This window comes from Sprattus sprattus, assembly GCF_963457725.1.
Source record: "Sprattus sprattus genome assembly, chromosome: 1".
Taxonomy (NCBI): domain Eukaryota; kingdom Metazoa; phylum Chordata; class Actinopteri; order Clupeiformes; family Clupeidae; genus Sprattus; species Sprattus sprattus.
Window position 1 is genome coordinate 51,733,777 of NC_137920.1, and position 15,000 is coordinate 51,748,776.

The 15,000-nt window shown below is 43.5% G+C and overlaps 1 protein-coding gene across 1 annotated transcript in view; it reads right to left on the bottom strand.

Moving 5' to 3' along the window:
• Positions 1-4,336: 4,336 nt before the first annotated feature.
• The window catches only part of camkk1a (calcium/calmodulin-dependent protein kinase kinase 1, alpha a), a gene marked incomplete at both ends in the record, with an annotated part of 71,900 nt that continues 61,236 nt past the window's right edge, over positions 4,337-15,000 (bottom strand). Inside the window, 5 exons of the mRNA XM_080839676.1 lie at positions 4,337-4,412; positions 5,195-5,242; positions 7,887-7,990; positions 8,176-8,304; positions 13,411-13,498. Coding sequence (XP_080695802.1) covers positions 4,337-4,412; positions 5,195-5,242; positions 7,887-7,990; positions 8,176-8,304; positions 13,411-13,498 — 445 coding nt within the window. The remainder of the gene's footprint in view (positions 4,413-5,194; positions 5,243-7,886; positions 7,991-8,175; positions 8,305-13,410; positions 13,499-15,000) is intronic.

The window sequence follows — 15,000 nt, forward strand, 5'->3', positions numbered from 1 at the left end:
ACCCTATAGCACACAACTGGTGTATATATGGCCATTCATTCCGATATGTCTTTGGGCTGGGTAGTGTTTGATTGGTTATAGCTGTCCATACATGTGGTCGTATACATGATCGGTTCAAATGAGATCTCATAGTACTGTCCACATGACTAGTGCTTATGAGAGTTGTACAAATTAAACAAATGATTTCACAAAAAGGCAAAATGTCCATCATTTTGATATCTTTTATTGTCTTTGATTATGTCTAAATGTACAAAAGCATGCAAAAAAATAGCCTCTTTGTATATATTAGTACATATTTACATTGTAATAATTGCATTCTTCATTTTTTTGTGTCATGCTTTCTTTTTGTGTGTGAGACATGTACATTCAGGATTAGGCAGAAGAGCACAGATAGCCATTTAACATACAGCTTAGACAGGCACTAAAACACAGACAGTAGGCTTTAATGTGGACATTACAGTGTCTTCGAGTCAGGAATACCTTAGTGATGACTGACATATTCCCCATGAGAGTTTACTTTGCCTACAGTAGTTATACCTTATTTTTTATTTTTTTTATTCAACGACACATTCTGTTGTTGGGAAAGACCAGAACGACTGTGTGGCCACAAAGTAAATGTTGGGTTAGTGATGGGAAGTACAGTGCACAGGTGCTGTGTTTGTGACGTGAAATAGATTTCCTATTCACAGTGTACAGTAAAGCAAGTTGGACTTGCAGAGGCTGTCCAACATCATGCTTGATCAGGTTGTGGGGAACAGAGCAGGCGGGCGGCGGTTGTGCATATGACATCGCATAACTGAGCACTACAGCGCCACCAGAAGCAATAGATCTGATGGCAGAACAATGCTAGCATAACGTTAGCACAAGGGTGCCCAGGAGAGCCAAAGACGAGCTACAGGTCAGGACACAACGCACAGCTGCATAGCGCACATCAGAGACTGGACATTGTTAGTGTGGACAGGAACTATCATCCACTCTAAATACAAATCAGCCCTATTAGTGTGGTTTTTATGGTTATACAGAATGAACGTGGGAGAGAAGCACAGAGTTGAATGACAAACACACAATTATGATGGTATCTAACGACAACCAGCCCAATGTCTGTTGCATCCCTCTAACACACTTAAGGGAATACAGGGAATGACGATTCAAAACAAAACAACAGAACTCTGAGGAGCATCAGCAGGTGGAAAGGATTCATGAAAAGTCAACATGAACAGAAATGTCAAGATGACATTAGATACAGAGTTAGAGAGAGAGCGAGAGAAAGAGAGAGAGAGAAAACACCATCTGTCATGGATGTGAGACAGCATAGAGGCAGCACAAGTCAGGTAGGAGGTGAATCCAGAGACCTAACTGTGCACCTCAGGTCAATGAAGGTCATCAATGATGCTACAACGGATATTTAATTACAAGGCTTGCATAGCCAGTTGGGGGAGGTCTTCAAGAAACTTCTGAGTTAAATAAACCCACAGCATGTCATCTTTTTTACAAATGCATATGCCATAGATAATCCTCATGTTGACAGCAACCCCCAGAGGCCATTCTGTTAAACGAGCTAATACACTGTTCTAAAGTTAAGAGTCAGTCTCAACCTTAAATCATTCAGAAACTCAAATTGAGAGATTGAATAATAATGGATGAAGCAGGAACTGTTTAAAAGAAGTTGTCTCCAATAAAGCGGGTAATTTGTTAGAATAAGTCCTTATTAGAAGTAATAGGTATGCTTTCTCTATGTGCCACAAGCACTGCAAAGCCCTGCAGTTGTTATTTGGCCCCCTCTATTGGAATGTAATGTGCAGACGACTGCAATTTCTCTATTTCTTTTCTCCACTGAATCGTGTACACCAGGAATATTTCTACTGGATTGCGTTTCAGCCATTTAAAAAGCATTCAGGTGGAGATCCCCAGGCTACACTATCAAGGTAGCCATTTCACCTAACCAATCAAGTGTTCCGAATTCATTAATTAAAAAACGGATTAGAGTGTAGGAGCAACCGAGGTGAACCCATTGTGTTGCGGTGAGACTAAACTAGGCCACGACTTTTGCATGTTGATTCACTGTGAGCGGAAAGCATACGTTTTGATTGGGTTGCTAATCACCAATTTGAAAACCCTCCTCCGCCAACTCACTTCTCCCGAGGATGAAAACGATCTATCAACATGTTTTCAATTGTAGGCAATGTGGCAGCGCAAGCATCCCGCCCGCCCTTCAATGGAAGTGCTTCTGGACGCGTCAGACAATGACACATTCTCTTCCTGCCGGATGACAACAGCGTATTCATCCGCTGGAGGATGATCATATTTCTGAAACACTGGAGTGAGGAGCCTTACACAGTCACTGGTGACTATGTGTGTATGTCCGCCAGTCTGGATTTGAATTTGGATATGGCTGATGATTGATTATGAGGGCAAAAAAAAAAATGTAGATGGACAGAGAGGTATACAGAAAAAGAGAGAGGATGAAAGGGCGTGGACATACATCTGCTCACACCAACCCACACAGTCAATACCATGTTCAACTCTTACACAAACACTTGAAACACACATGCTTGAATTGCTTCACAGTGCTTTACCTTTTATGTCCTTTCTGTTTGTTTGTTTTTGTTCTCCCACTATAAACGAAATCCTCGTTGGCATGGTAATAATGTCATCACCCTTCTTATAGAGTGTCCATGCTGAGTAAGCAGAACTTGCCTGGGCATTTGGATCCCACTGTTATGATCTGATGTTGTGACCCTGTGATAAGTAACGTGGAATATACGCATGTAAATAGATGGTCATATCCAGGCACAGCATTTTGACAGCCTGGGAACACCACAGATTTTGATTGTGGGAGAGGTTACAATCAGAAGTGTGTGGACATAAGGCTGGACACTGCTGGTCAAGCCAAGGGTAGACAAACAGGGACAGTAAACAGTAAACACTGGCATCATATTTAACATACAGTATTTACATACGTAGAACCAAACAGTGCGCAGTCTGCCTTTATTTTATGACACCAAGTGCACAGATCCACTGAGCTCCTCTTCATTTCCATTTCATTGCCATTTCCATAACAAAGCTTATGGGGAAAACCAAAGTGAACCGTAGACACACACACGCGCACGCACGCACGCACGCACGCACGCACGAGTGGAGTGGCTAGCTGGTTTCTGCGGCAGAGAGCGAGAGTGCATACTGACACAGATAAGGTGACAGATACACAGAGCCCACGCAGGGACGGATGCTCAGGCCCACAATCGCTGGAGTTTACCCTTCCTGCCTTTGCCTGCCAGCTGACCACGTGGGGACTGGCTGGGGTCTGCTTGCCTCTCCACTGATTCTCTCTCTCTCTTTCTCTCTCTCTCTCTCTGATATGTGAGGAAGAGCAGAGACAGATCCAGGGGCAGAGGGAGTGGCTACAGGAAGGCCTAGCTCACCAGGGAATGTTCACGTGCAGGTTGGAATCTAAACAAGACTTGAGCTACAGCGCTGAAGTTAGCAGCTCTCAGCTCACTCCCATGAAGTGGCTATAGAGCTGCTGCTAAAACTAGCTCTCCACAAGCGCCTCCTCTGGGTGGAAACAAATGTAGGAATGCAACTCTGCTAGCTTATAAGGGTAACTGGTCCATGTACAGTGTATGTACATATGTGTGTATGTATTTAGGAATGTGTATGTATGAGTACATGTATGCATGTTTGTATGTATGGACAGTGCTTGTGTGTGTGTGTGTGCGTGGTAAGTTTAAACTTCGTGTTCATGAAGGTAGCTGGATTTGGATCGCAAAGACTCTTGAAGTGATCACACAGTCAGCAAGTACTCAGCAAGATGACCACACCACATTCCTTCCATCTGCAATGTACTCTCTCAGCAGAGAATGAGTGCTTGGGTTGAAATTCCACAGAATCGAGTGCTAGGCGAAAGCCAGAACAGCTAGCGACACACTGTCATTAGCCAGAATGATGGCCGGGGCTGGAACATTCCTTAGCCTGGAAGGCTTCTCACAATCTGGATGATAACAACAGTAACGTAGCAATATCTGAAGAAAAGAAATACATAGCTTTGGTTGGAGAAGAGATTAACACCAAGGGTTTTTTTCAGGAGACATCACTGGGTTTAGTTTGGAGAGCACTGAAGCTGCAGTGGAGTGTCAGCTGAGAAGCACTCCTCGGTGGCAGGGGTGTCAAAGGACAAACCAGGGTTAAAGGTTGAGCTTATCCGAGAGCAATGAGTCAGGCAATGTTACTTTCAGGGGTGGGTGGGTGGCGTAAAGGTTGGCTCTTTGGGGCAGGGGGCTGTATCGGGGTAGAGGGCCATGCACACGGACCTGGAGGCCACTGAGCCATGGGCCCCTCAGGAGGAGGGGGGCTCGTCTTCATGCAGGTCCTCTAGCTCAGTCTCACGGCCTGCCTCCCCACTGCTCCCCTTTCTGGAGGAGAAAGAAAGACGGTGGAGAGGAGGAACAGAAAGAGAGAGAGAGAGAAATAGAGAACAGAGAAGCCAGACAAGGAGACAAACAGAGAGAAAGAAAGAGAAACAAAAACCAATCAGAATCACATCAATCCTTTGAAATCCTCTAGCTCCACGCTGGTGCAGACACTGTGTCAGAGGTGTGTGCTTCAGACCTGCTGTAAATGAGAAATATGAAGTCATCCACTGGAGGAAGGAAGGAAGGAAGGAAGGAAGGAGGGGGAAAGGTGATCAGACACCCATCACCTGCTGGCACTCATGATTCACAATGAGAGGACCAGCCACGGTGTTACAGTGACTCCTGCCAAACCTGGAGCACAAGCATGGCAACAGATGACAGAGCGCCATCCATCCATCCATCCATCCATCCATCCTGATTGACTAAGTGACTGAGTGAGTGATGAGACACAGGGGAACGGGTCACTGCCTGGGGAAGCGATGGGAGGGGCAGGTTGACCTGCACGGCACACACAACAGTACAGCAGCAGCACACATCTTGGCTGCTCTCCAAACAGCAGCAGACTGGGGCCACCACACTAGAGGACGGACGGATGGACAGACGGCACACGCACAGAGAAGGGGCGGGGACGACGGGATGATGTCATCTCCTGGCCTATTAACTAACGTAAACCAATGGGGGCGGATTCACACACGGGCATACCATATGGAGGGGGAGGTTAGGGTGTGGTTGGACGGATATCACGCCAGAGACACATACGCACGCACATAAAACCAAGTTACCTTAAAGAGGGGTGCAGTTTTAGAGAGGGGCGAAACGGCCAACAGTCCCTGCAGTGGAGGAGGAGAAAAAGGAGAATAGACAGTGTCAGACAGAGAATGGAGAGACTGAGAGGAGAGAAATGATGAGAGAGAGAGAGAGAGAGAGAGAGAGAGAGAGAGAGAGAGAGAGGGAGAGAGAGAAATCATGACAGGTAGACAAAGTGACGGATGACTAGAGAGACAGACACAGAAAGAGAGAGATAATGGATAAGAGTGAAACGAATGACAAGATAGCCCGACATAAATCATGAACGAGAGATGAGGAGGCGGTGAAGACAGTTTCAACCGCGAACAAAAACAAAAAATCCCCTCTGCTCCTTGTGTTACAATTCATCGCATCCCTCCATCAGCTCGTCAAGTGAAACATGACCAACCCTCCATTTGAGCCTGAGAACCTTGTTGTTTCTGTCCCGTTTCTCCACCATAAGCATACAACAACAGTCCCCTCAGCGAGCAGGAAGTCGGGGAGACTCCCAGCCACATTTAAAAACACACACGCCCTTCAAAGATGCCCCCGAAGCAGAGCAAACACGGCTAACATTTGTGAAGCATCGGTACGCGCCACACCTCTCACCACCCATATTTGCCAAACATCAACAGCATCATCTGACATGTCAATGTCTGATAGGCAAACCACTCACTCCATTATCAAGGCACGAAGCCTGAACGTGTATTTGCTTTGCATTTAAAGGGATTCCCACATGACAGAGAAGGCTAATTGATGTTGATTCCAGAAGGACAAAATACACACGATTTAGGTTCAGGCAGGGACCTGTATAGAGGCATGAGCTACTTGGAGTTGGACTGAGTGCTTTTCCAATAGGCACTGCAAAGAGAGGAGCCAGAGCGGCTCTGAATGATTCATGATGTGCACATTCACACGGCAGAAAGATTTCACGATACCTCACACTACAGGGCGGCCTCTGACAAGCCCTCTATGTGCAGGCAGTGGCCAGCTCCAGCAGGGGGCACTGTGGTGCCTTTATGAGGCTGGGGAGTTTCCAAGGACTACCGAGAAGAGCACTGCTGTCCCTAGTGCCACACCCACCTGCCTTAATCCCTGTAAACAAAAACAACAGTACTGTGTACTGTATATGTATGAAACATCACGTGATGGGCTGCGTGTAATGCCCTGTGCCCTTCCCCGTAACACACATCAAAAAGCAATACTTTTAACTGTCAAATCAGCCTCAAAGTTTGCAGTTCTTTTCTGTGCAATGACTGGGCACAAACGTCTGTGTGTGTCATCACAAACTTATGAGGTCACTTTATTGTACTCTAAACATTAGCGCCGATGGACAAACAGAGCAAACTGATGGTCCAGGATGCCGTGCTGGCAGATGCTGCATGATGGTGATGCATCCTGTGCGAATACCTGCTTTGGTATCACTCAATTCAAATAGACATGGTGATAAAGCAACCTCATTGAACTGAATTAAACTGATAGAGATAGCTATAGTGTTGGAGAAGAGCTATCATGCTTTTGGCTGAATGAGGCGTTGAGCATGGGGAGCACAGCAGCATACAGAACCAGAGAGAGTGCCTTTGTGCGGGTGTGGTGTGTGTAAGTGTGTGGGGGGGATTCCTTTGAAAGGCTCCAGTGTAGGGAAAAAAAGAGACGTAAAAGCAATGACAACACCATTAGTAAAGCATAAAAAGGCTGGGTGAGAGGGAAGTGGAGGGCGAGAGAAAGAGAAATAGAAAGAGAGGCCTGCTGACAATATCGCAGCAATATGAACATATGTGTAAAGAGAGAGAGAGAGAGCAAGAGAGTGAAAATCAGAAGAGGAGCACAGAAGGAAGAAGAAAAATCACTGTATGGAAGAATGCCCCCTACACAAGCTCCACTGACACACGCACTCATGTATGTGTATATGTGTCCGCTATTTGTCTGTGTGTGTGAGGGGGAATGAATATACACACTAAGCAGCAAGGTCTATTTGCAAGGTGAGCCGGCACTCCGATGGGATTCCAGAAATGTGACTTCTTCAGTCGGAACAGGTCTGCACAGTCTAGAATATTCCGCCTCCTAGGTTTCTTATCGCTGTTCAAAGGCTTCTTGTTCGATGATCGAGCCAGGGGTCAAGGAAAGAGCCTCAGGATGCTGCCTAAGCCTGCAGCGCCAGAACCAGTCCAGTGTTCTCGGGCTCACGGAAACGGTGCAACGAGAAAAAAATATATAAAAATAATAAACACATCTCGTGTTGTGAAAAATAAATGTCAGTGAGTTAAGGTGCCATGGAAACGCAAATTGGTGGTGAGGAAGGTTTGACTGGTAGCTAATCCAGCTGGTGAGGCTGCGGTCGAAAGGGAGGAAACAGACGAGCCGAGCCAAGGCTGGATTGGGGAATGAAAGGCTCTCAGGACAGGAAATAGCCTGAGAATGCAACAGGCAACAAGGTAGGTGATGCTTGAGGTGACAAAAGCTGGAATTCAAAGGCGTGTGTGTTTCTATGCGTGTGTGTGTGTGTGTGCGCGTGCGCACATGTGTGCACGTGTGTGTATCTGTGAGCATGTGTAGGTGTGTGTGTGTGTGTGTGTGTGTGTGTGTGTGTGTGTGTGTATGTGTGTGTGGGTGTGTGTATTTGTGTATTTGTGTGAGTGACCCAGGTGCTTGGGGTCGACCAGTAATGATGCGGGTCACCTCACTCACATTAGCAGGCTTCCAGGGGCGGACATGGACCTCTCCTCCCTCCTGCTCGGCCACTCAAACGGGTTCCCAAAGGACCTCTTCCGGAGCATGGACTTCACCAGGATCTGACAGAGGCCACCGCAGACACCGGGTAGAGTGCAGATGACAAACAAAGTGAAGTCATTACAACTGGCAGGCATGAAGCAATCAGGATGAAACCCCCTAACTCAAAGATATGTCAATCCCGTATAACACAGATGACGACATGTGCGCACACACACACACACACACACACACACACTCTACTCACCACAGTAGACAGGCTGGGCACACACTTGACGGAGTTTTGCACCTCCTCCTCAGTCACCTCCACAGCAGAGCAGTGCTCCTCCTCCAGTGGTAGCGGATCTGTTCCATTCTGCGTCAGCCAGGGGTCCAGCTACTCAACAATACACAGTCAGTCACCTTTATCAAAATAAACAGCCAAGTCATTATGAACAACATTATGACAGTACCCAACGTTAATTCATGTGCTCATGGAAAACACAGTAAATACCACAGAGTTATGGTTCCCAGTGCAAAATAAATACACATGACTCAGCTATGTGTACAGGTAAAACGCACATCACAAGGTTAAGTGACGTATCCAGTGACAACACAACTGATAATATTCAGTTATGGTCCAAACTACAGGACAGCGAAGCTCCTCTGTTACGCTGACCGTTTATTACATCCACACCCCCTGACACACCACTGTTAAGGGATCCAGAAAGCCCACAGTACACAAGATCCTTTGACATATACAGCCCGAACACACACAAACTGCAAAAAGTGAAATCTTAGTAAGATAAAATATCTTTAATCAAGGCAATGAAAGCTTGTTTTTTGTCTGACAAGTTATTACTTCTTACACTGCAAAAATGCTTTTCTAACCTAGTGTTATTACTCTTATATTGAGATGAAAAAATCTAGTTGGTCTTGTTTCTAGCTAAATTGTACTTACCTAGTGCTCTTTGGTAAGGTTATTTTTGCCTATTTCAAGCAAATATTACTTATTTTAAGAAATCTTAACAAGCCAAATGTGCTTAACGCACTGGCAGCCAAATTTGCTTGTTTTAAGCCAAATTTGCTTAACGCACTGGCAGCCAAATTTGCTTGTTAAGATTTCTTAAAATAAGTAATATTTGCTTGAAATAGGCAAAAATAACCTTACCAAAGAGCACTAGGTAAGTACAATTTAGCTAGAAACAAGACCAACTAGATTTTTTCATCTCAATATAAGAGTAATAACACTAGGTTAGAAAAGCATTTTTGCAGTGTACAGGCCTTTTTTATGTTAGAACATTTCACTTGCTTCAAGCGTTTCAGTCATTACACTGCAAGAATGCTTTTCTAACCTAGTGTTATTACTCTTATATTGAGATGAAAATTGCTTAAAACAAGATCTGCTTAAAACAAGCAAATTTGGCTGCCAGTGCGTTAAGCAAATTTGGCTTGTTAAGGTTTCTTAAAATAAGTAATATTTGCTTGAAATAGGCAAAAATAACCTTACCAAAGAGCACTAGGTAAGTTCAATTTAGCTAGAAACAAGACCAACTAGATTTTTTCATCTCAATATAAGAGTAATAACACTAGGTTAGAAAAGCATTTTTGCAGTGTACCTTTTTTCAGGAAAGCCAAAAAACTGATTTAATACACTGCAAAAATGCTTTTCTAACCTAGTGTTATTACTCTTATATTGAGATGAAAAAATCTAGTTGGTCTTGTTTCTAGCTAAATTGTGCTTACCTAGTGCTCTTTGGTAAGGTTATTTTTGCCTATTTCAAGCAAATATTACTTATTTTAAGAAATCTTAACAAGCAAATTTGGCTGCCAGTGCGTTAAGCAAATTTGGCTTAAAACAAGCAAATTTGGCTGCCAGTGCGTTAAGCAAATTTGGCTTGTTAAGATTTCTTAAAATAAGTAATATTTGCTTGAAATAGGCAAAAATAACCTTACCAAAGAGCACTAGGTAAGTACAATTTAGCTAGAAACAAGACCAACTAGATTTTTTCATCTCAATATAAGAGTAATAACACTAGGTTAGAAAAGCATTTTTGCAGTGTAGAGAGTCAATGGAGGCAATCTTAGGCAATGGAGAAATTTGACTTGTGCCATCAATATTGTATTTCATTTAGAGATGTGTGCTGGATTTAATCAACAAATGCAACTTTTGGGACAGAGTTAGGGGAGATAGCAGGTTTTTATTCTGTATACATACATATATTTTGTGGATATAGCAGGTTTTTTAAGGGCTTGTAAAATGCCAGATCTCATCATAACTTCAGTATGACCCAATCAGATCACTTTTTATAACTCTTTATAACATGACAGGCTTCAATGCGACAACTTTGGTCAAAGGTGTAACCAACATTTAACCAAATTGGGATATAGCAGTTTTCATCACAGCATATATCAGAAGAAAGGATTAAGCATTTTTCTTTATTGTGTCGTTGCTACCCCACACTGCAAAAATGCTTTTCTAACCTAGTGTTATTACTCTTATATTGAGATGAAAAAATCTAGTTGGTCTTGTTTCTAGCTAAATTGTACTTACCTAGTGCTCTTTGGTAAGGTTATTTTTGCCTATTTCAAGCAAATATGACTTATTTTAAGAAATCTTAACAAGCCAAATTTGCTTAACGCACTGGCAGCCAAATTTGCTTGTTTTAAGCAGGATTTTCTTAAAACAAGCAAATTTGGCTGCCAGTGCGTTAAGCAAATTTGGCTTGTTAAGATTTCTTAAAATAAGTCATATTTGCTTGAAATAGGCAAAAATAACCTTACCAAAGAGCACTAGGTAAGTACAATTTAGCTAGAAACAAGACCAACTAGATTTTTTCATCTCAATATAAGAGTAATAACACTAGGTTAGAAAAGCATTTTTGCAGTGCACAAAATTAAGATTGACATTGCAGGTTTTATCAGGATATGCCCCATCCGATTTTGGTCCACTCTGATGTTTAATCTCATTTTGGCCAAAATGGTGGATAGCAGGTTTCATCAGGAAGCCGACGATATAGAGGGGAAGGTGCTTATATTCAGCAAATGCTAGCAACATCCTTTTGAAATGAGTCTGCATGCTAGGCAATGTATCTTGAAATCAGTAAAGCTACACTAAAAACAAGTACATTTGCCTAGATACCGTAAGAAATATTTTCTCAATATCTAGGACAAATATTTGTTTTTATTTTTATTTTTCAAGCTTCATTTTTGAGCTTTTTTGCATTTAATCGGATAGGACAGTATAGAGAGACAGGAAGCGAGCTGGAGGGAGAGATTGAGAAACAACTGCAAGTCGGTCTCGAACCTGAACTCTTACCATCAGACCCATTCATGGTGCAGGGTTGCTGCCGTTTGCGCCACAGCTCCAACCTTAAAGCGGTCATCTCTTGAGGATATTGGTATTTGTTTTGGAGAGTTTTGAAGTCAATGCATATGTGCAATTGATTATTGAGATAATAGAGATTGTGCAGATAGCATTCGCAGCTGTTTTTACCATAGCAACTGTGTCTAAGTTGAAGTTAGTAATTACAAATTATTTGAAGCATTCTTTGTGCAATCTACAAAATCTATATTATCTCAATGATCAATTGTACATTTGCATTGACTTAAAAAAATGTCAATATCCTCAACAGATGACTGTTTTAGGGAAGGAGCTGTGGCACACGCAGTAGCAACCCTGCACCATGAATGGGTCTGATGGGGATACAGGTAAGAGTTCAGGTAAGAGTTCAGGTTCCAGTCCGACTTGCGGTCATTTCTCAATCCCTCCCTCCAGCTAGCATCCTGTCTCGCACTACTGTGCTATCTGATTAAATGCAAAAAAGACCAAAAATGAAGCTGATAAATGAAATAACAAAATCACTGAATTTAAGCAAATTGTCCTAGATATTGAGAAAATAATTCTTATGGTATCTAGGCAAATTGAGAAAAAAAAAGATATATTTGGTGGCTAGCTATTTTAACTTGTTTTAGAAACTCTTAGTAAGCCAAATCTTCCTCTTCTGTTGGCAGATAATTTATCTTATTTTAAGCAATATTTGCACCATTTTATTACTTTATTTTTCTTGTTTTTGAAAAGCTGATTTTTTGCAGTGCACACACACACTTACATTTCCACAAACATCACAACCCACGACATACAGTTATGTACCCTGACACACGCAATGCAGACTCTGTTAAGTATCTGGCTCCGTTACAACATACATACACATAAATAGCGAGCCATGGTATGAAATGTTTAAGTAAACCTCCAGATACACATAAATACACAAGTGTTGCTAAGGCACCCACCAACACCATCGGTTACATAAACACTCGGTTACACAAAAGCGCACAGCAGAACCAAACTTGTGCATGTTTACACCAGAGCCGACACCATACGTGCCTCCCTGCAACATTTCATAACACAAATATTAGGCTAACACACATCAGTCGCACAGTGTACAAGTACGTACAACTACAAACCAACCAGAAGTACACCAGGTCAGCAGCAGAGCGGTCAGAAAGAGGAGATTATCGTAGAGGACTGGACAGGATTAAATCTTTTTAATTTATTTTAAAACGGAGTGGACCTGAAACATGTGAGTTTTCACTAAGCTTATCGCATGACTGCAGATATGTTTTATGCATCTTAGATGGCCACCTGCCAGTGACGCAGCAGCAGAGAGATAAGGGGAGACAGACAGAGAGAGGAAAGGAAAGAGAGGGAGAGAGAGAGAGAGAGAGAGATAAGAGGAAAGAGAGAGAGAAAGATGATAGGAAAGAGAGAGAGGAAAGAGAGAGAGATCACAGGAAAGTAAGAGAAATGGAGAGAGAGAGATGATGAAAAGAGAGAGAGGGAATGACTGACAGGCCTGTTCCGGAACTTTAATCACCTCTGGGCAAGGAGAGCGACCCGCTGGAGTAAAGAACAGGTAATCATGCACACGAGAGGCACACACGCACACACACACACACACACAAGAGGCACACGAGAGGCAGGCCTGCTCTGACGCAAGCTGCTTCTGTGCTGGGCCTGCCAATTAGCCAGGGCCTAAAGATGGTGGCTCACGGTGGAAGTTTCCAGAGCGGAATTCAAATCCCTGTCCGCCACGGAGGGTGGGAGGGATTAGAGCCGACCCTGGGTGCTGCCACGCACGCCGGCCCTCACAGACCTGAGCCAAGGGAGACAGACAATCGGCAACTGCTGGCGTCAGCCCTCTCTCGAGGTTAAAGGCTATTCACGGCATGAGAGCCAAAAGGGGGAGGCCTGAGGGGAATCCTTCACTGTCATGATGGTTGTTCTCAGGCTGTGTGCTTTGTGCTGTGCTGTGCTGTGCTGTGCTGTGCTGTGCTGTGCTGTGCTGTGCTGTGCTGTGCTGTGCTGTGCTGTGCTGTGCTGTGCTGTGCTGTGCTGTGCTGTGCTGTGCTGTGCTGTGCTGTGCTGTGCTGTGCTGTGCTGTGCTGTGCTGTGCTGTGCTGTGCGGGTACACAGGGGGGTGTGTGTGCATGCTAGTCTTACTTTGATCTCTGGTATGGTGATCCTGGTGTCAGGGTTCTTGTCCAGCATTTTCAGGATGAGGTCTTTCAGCTCTTCACTAATGGTTGGCCTGTTACAAACACACACACAGACGGTCAAATGAGTGCAGAGAGCCAGACAAGTCAATATTGCAATAACAATAGTAACTCCTAGAGTTCATGCCCTGGTGCCCACTGCATTTGTACTTTCAAGTTAAATCAAAAGGCCTTATGCTCAGTCATCCACATTAACAGTGCTTTCAAACGTTAAGTAAAACATCTGTGATAAATATCTAAACATATGAACAAGTACCCATATACTCATCTGAATTAAGCTACAGCAATGAAAAACAATGTTTTCACACATACTAGTTTAAGCATACTTCTCACATACATGGCTGTAATGTAATTTAAAGGGAAGGATTTTAGATATTAAAGACCACTAGAAGCACTACAACATCAACAAGACATACTATGCCACCTCTCCTTAAACAGAGTCCTGTTTATCTAAAAAAGCCACACAGTCAAAATAACTGTTCTCGAACATTGAACACCTCTCTCTTACACTGAAGTGTGTGTGGAGAAGATGACTCCAAACTCTTTGTGGTTCTGTGGCGAGCAGGCCACATAACACAGAGCATAAACACACCAGGCCACACAGGGACATGGCAGCGCTAGCTCATGACAGCCTGTCCAAACACACACTTTAGCTGGAGTCTCAGCGCTCATCTTCCGCCATAACACACCCCTCCACTGCTGGATGTGTGGCATGGCCTCAGTGTCACCATCGCCATGACGGCATCGACACGCGTCTCAGGATGTCCACAAACACACACACACACACACACACACACACACACACACACACACACACACACACTAACACCCACACTGCAAAAAATCAGCTTTCAAAAACAAGAAAAAATTGTAATAAAATGGTGCAAATATTGCTTAAAATAAGCTAAATTATCTGCCAACAGAACAGGAATATTTGACTTACTAAGAGTTTCAAAAAACAAGTTAAAATAGCTAGCCTCAAAGAACCTAAATATATCTTAAAACTAGTGTGGCCATAGAATTATTTTCTCAAAATGTAGGAAATTGTGCTGAAATTTGGCAAATGTTAGTAGCCTGGCCATTACCAGCCTGTGACTCCATTTCATTCCGTCTTTCAGTCTGGGCCAACCCAATGCATTTTGGTTTCCGAGATGGGCGGGTGCTTATCTTGAGGTTTAAAATCATTGGAGTTCCCTTAACCAATCAGCAACGTTTAGTAAGCATTCGGTAGATTAAACTCTTCCCAAAGCCAGTTGGGAGAAGAGCTACAACGTCCTTTCCAATCATAAAACTTACAAGAAAATACTCTTGTTCTCCTTTTAATTTTCTGATGTTCTCGAGAGTTGAGACAACTTTTCCGATAGCTTTTCGTGTCTTTTCCTCCAAGGCGAGTTTTGCGTCACAGCTCTGAACTGTTCGCTGATTGGTCCTACAAAATTTTGAGTCCTGGAGACGATTGTCAACGGGGTTAGGCCAGACTGAGTATGAGCTTGAAATCAATTCAGGCGGAAATACGTAGGCTGGTGTCACCAGGCTA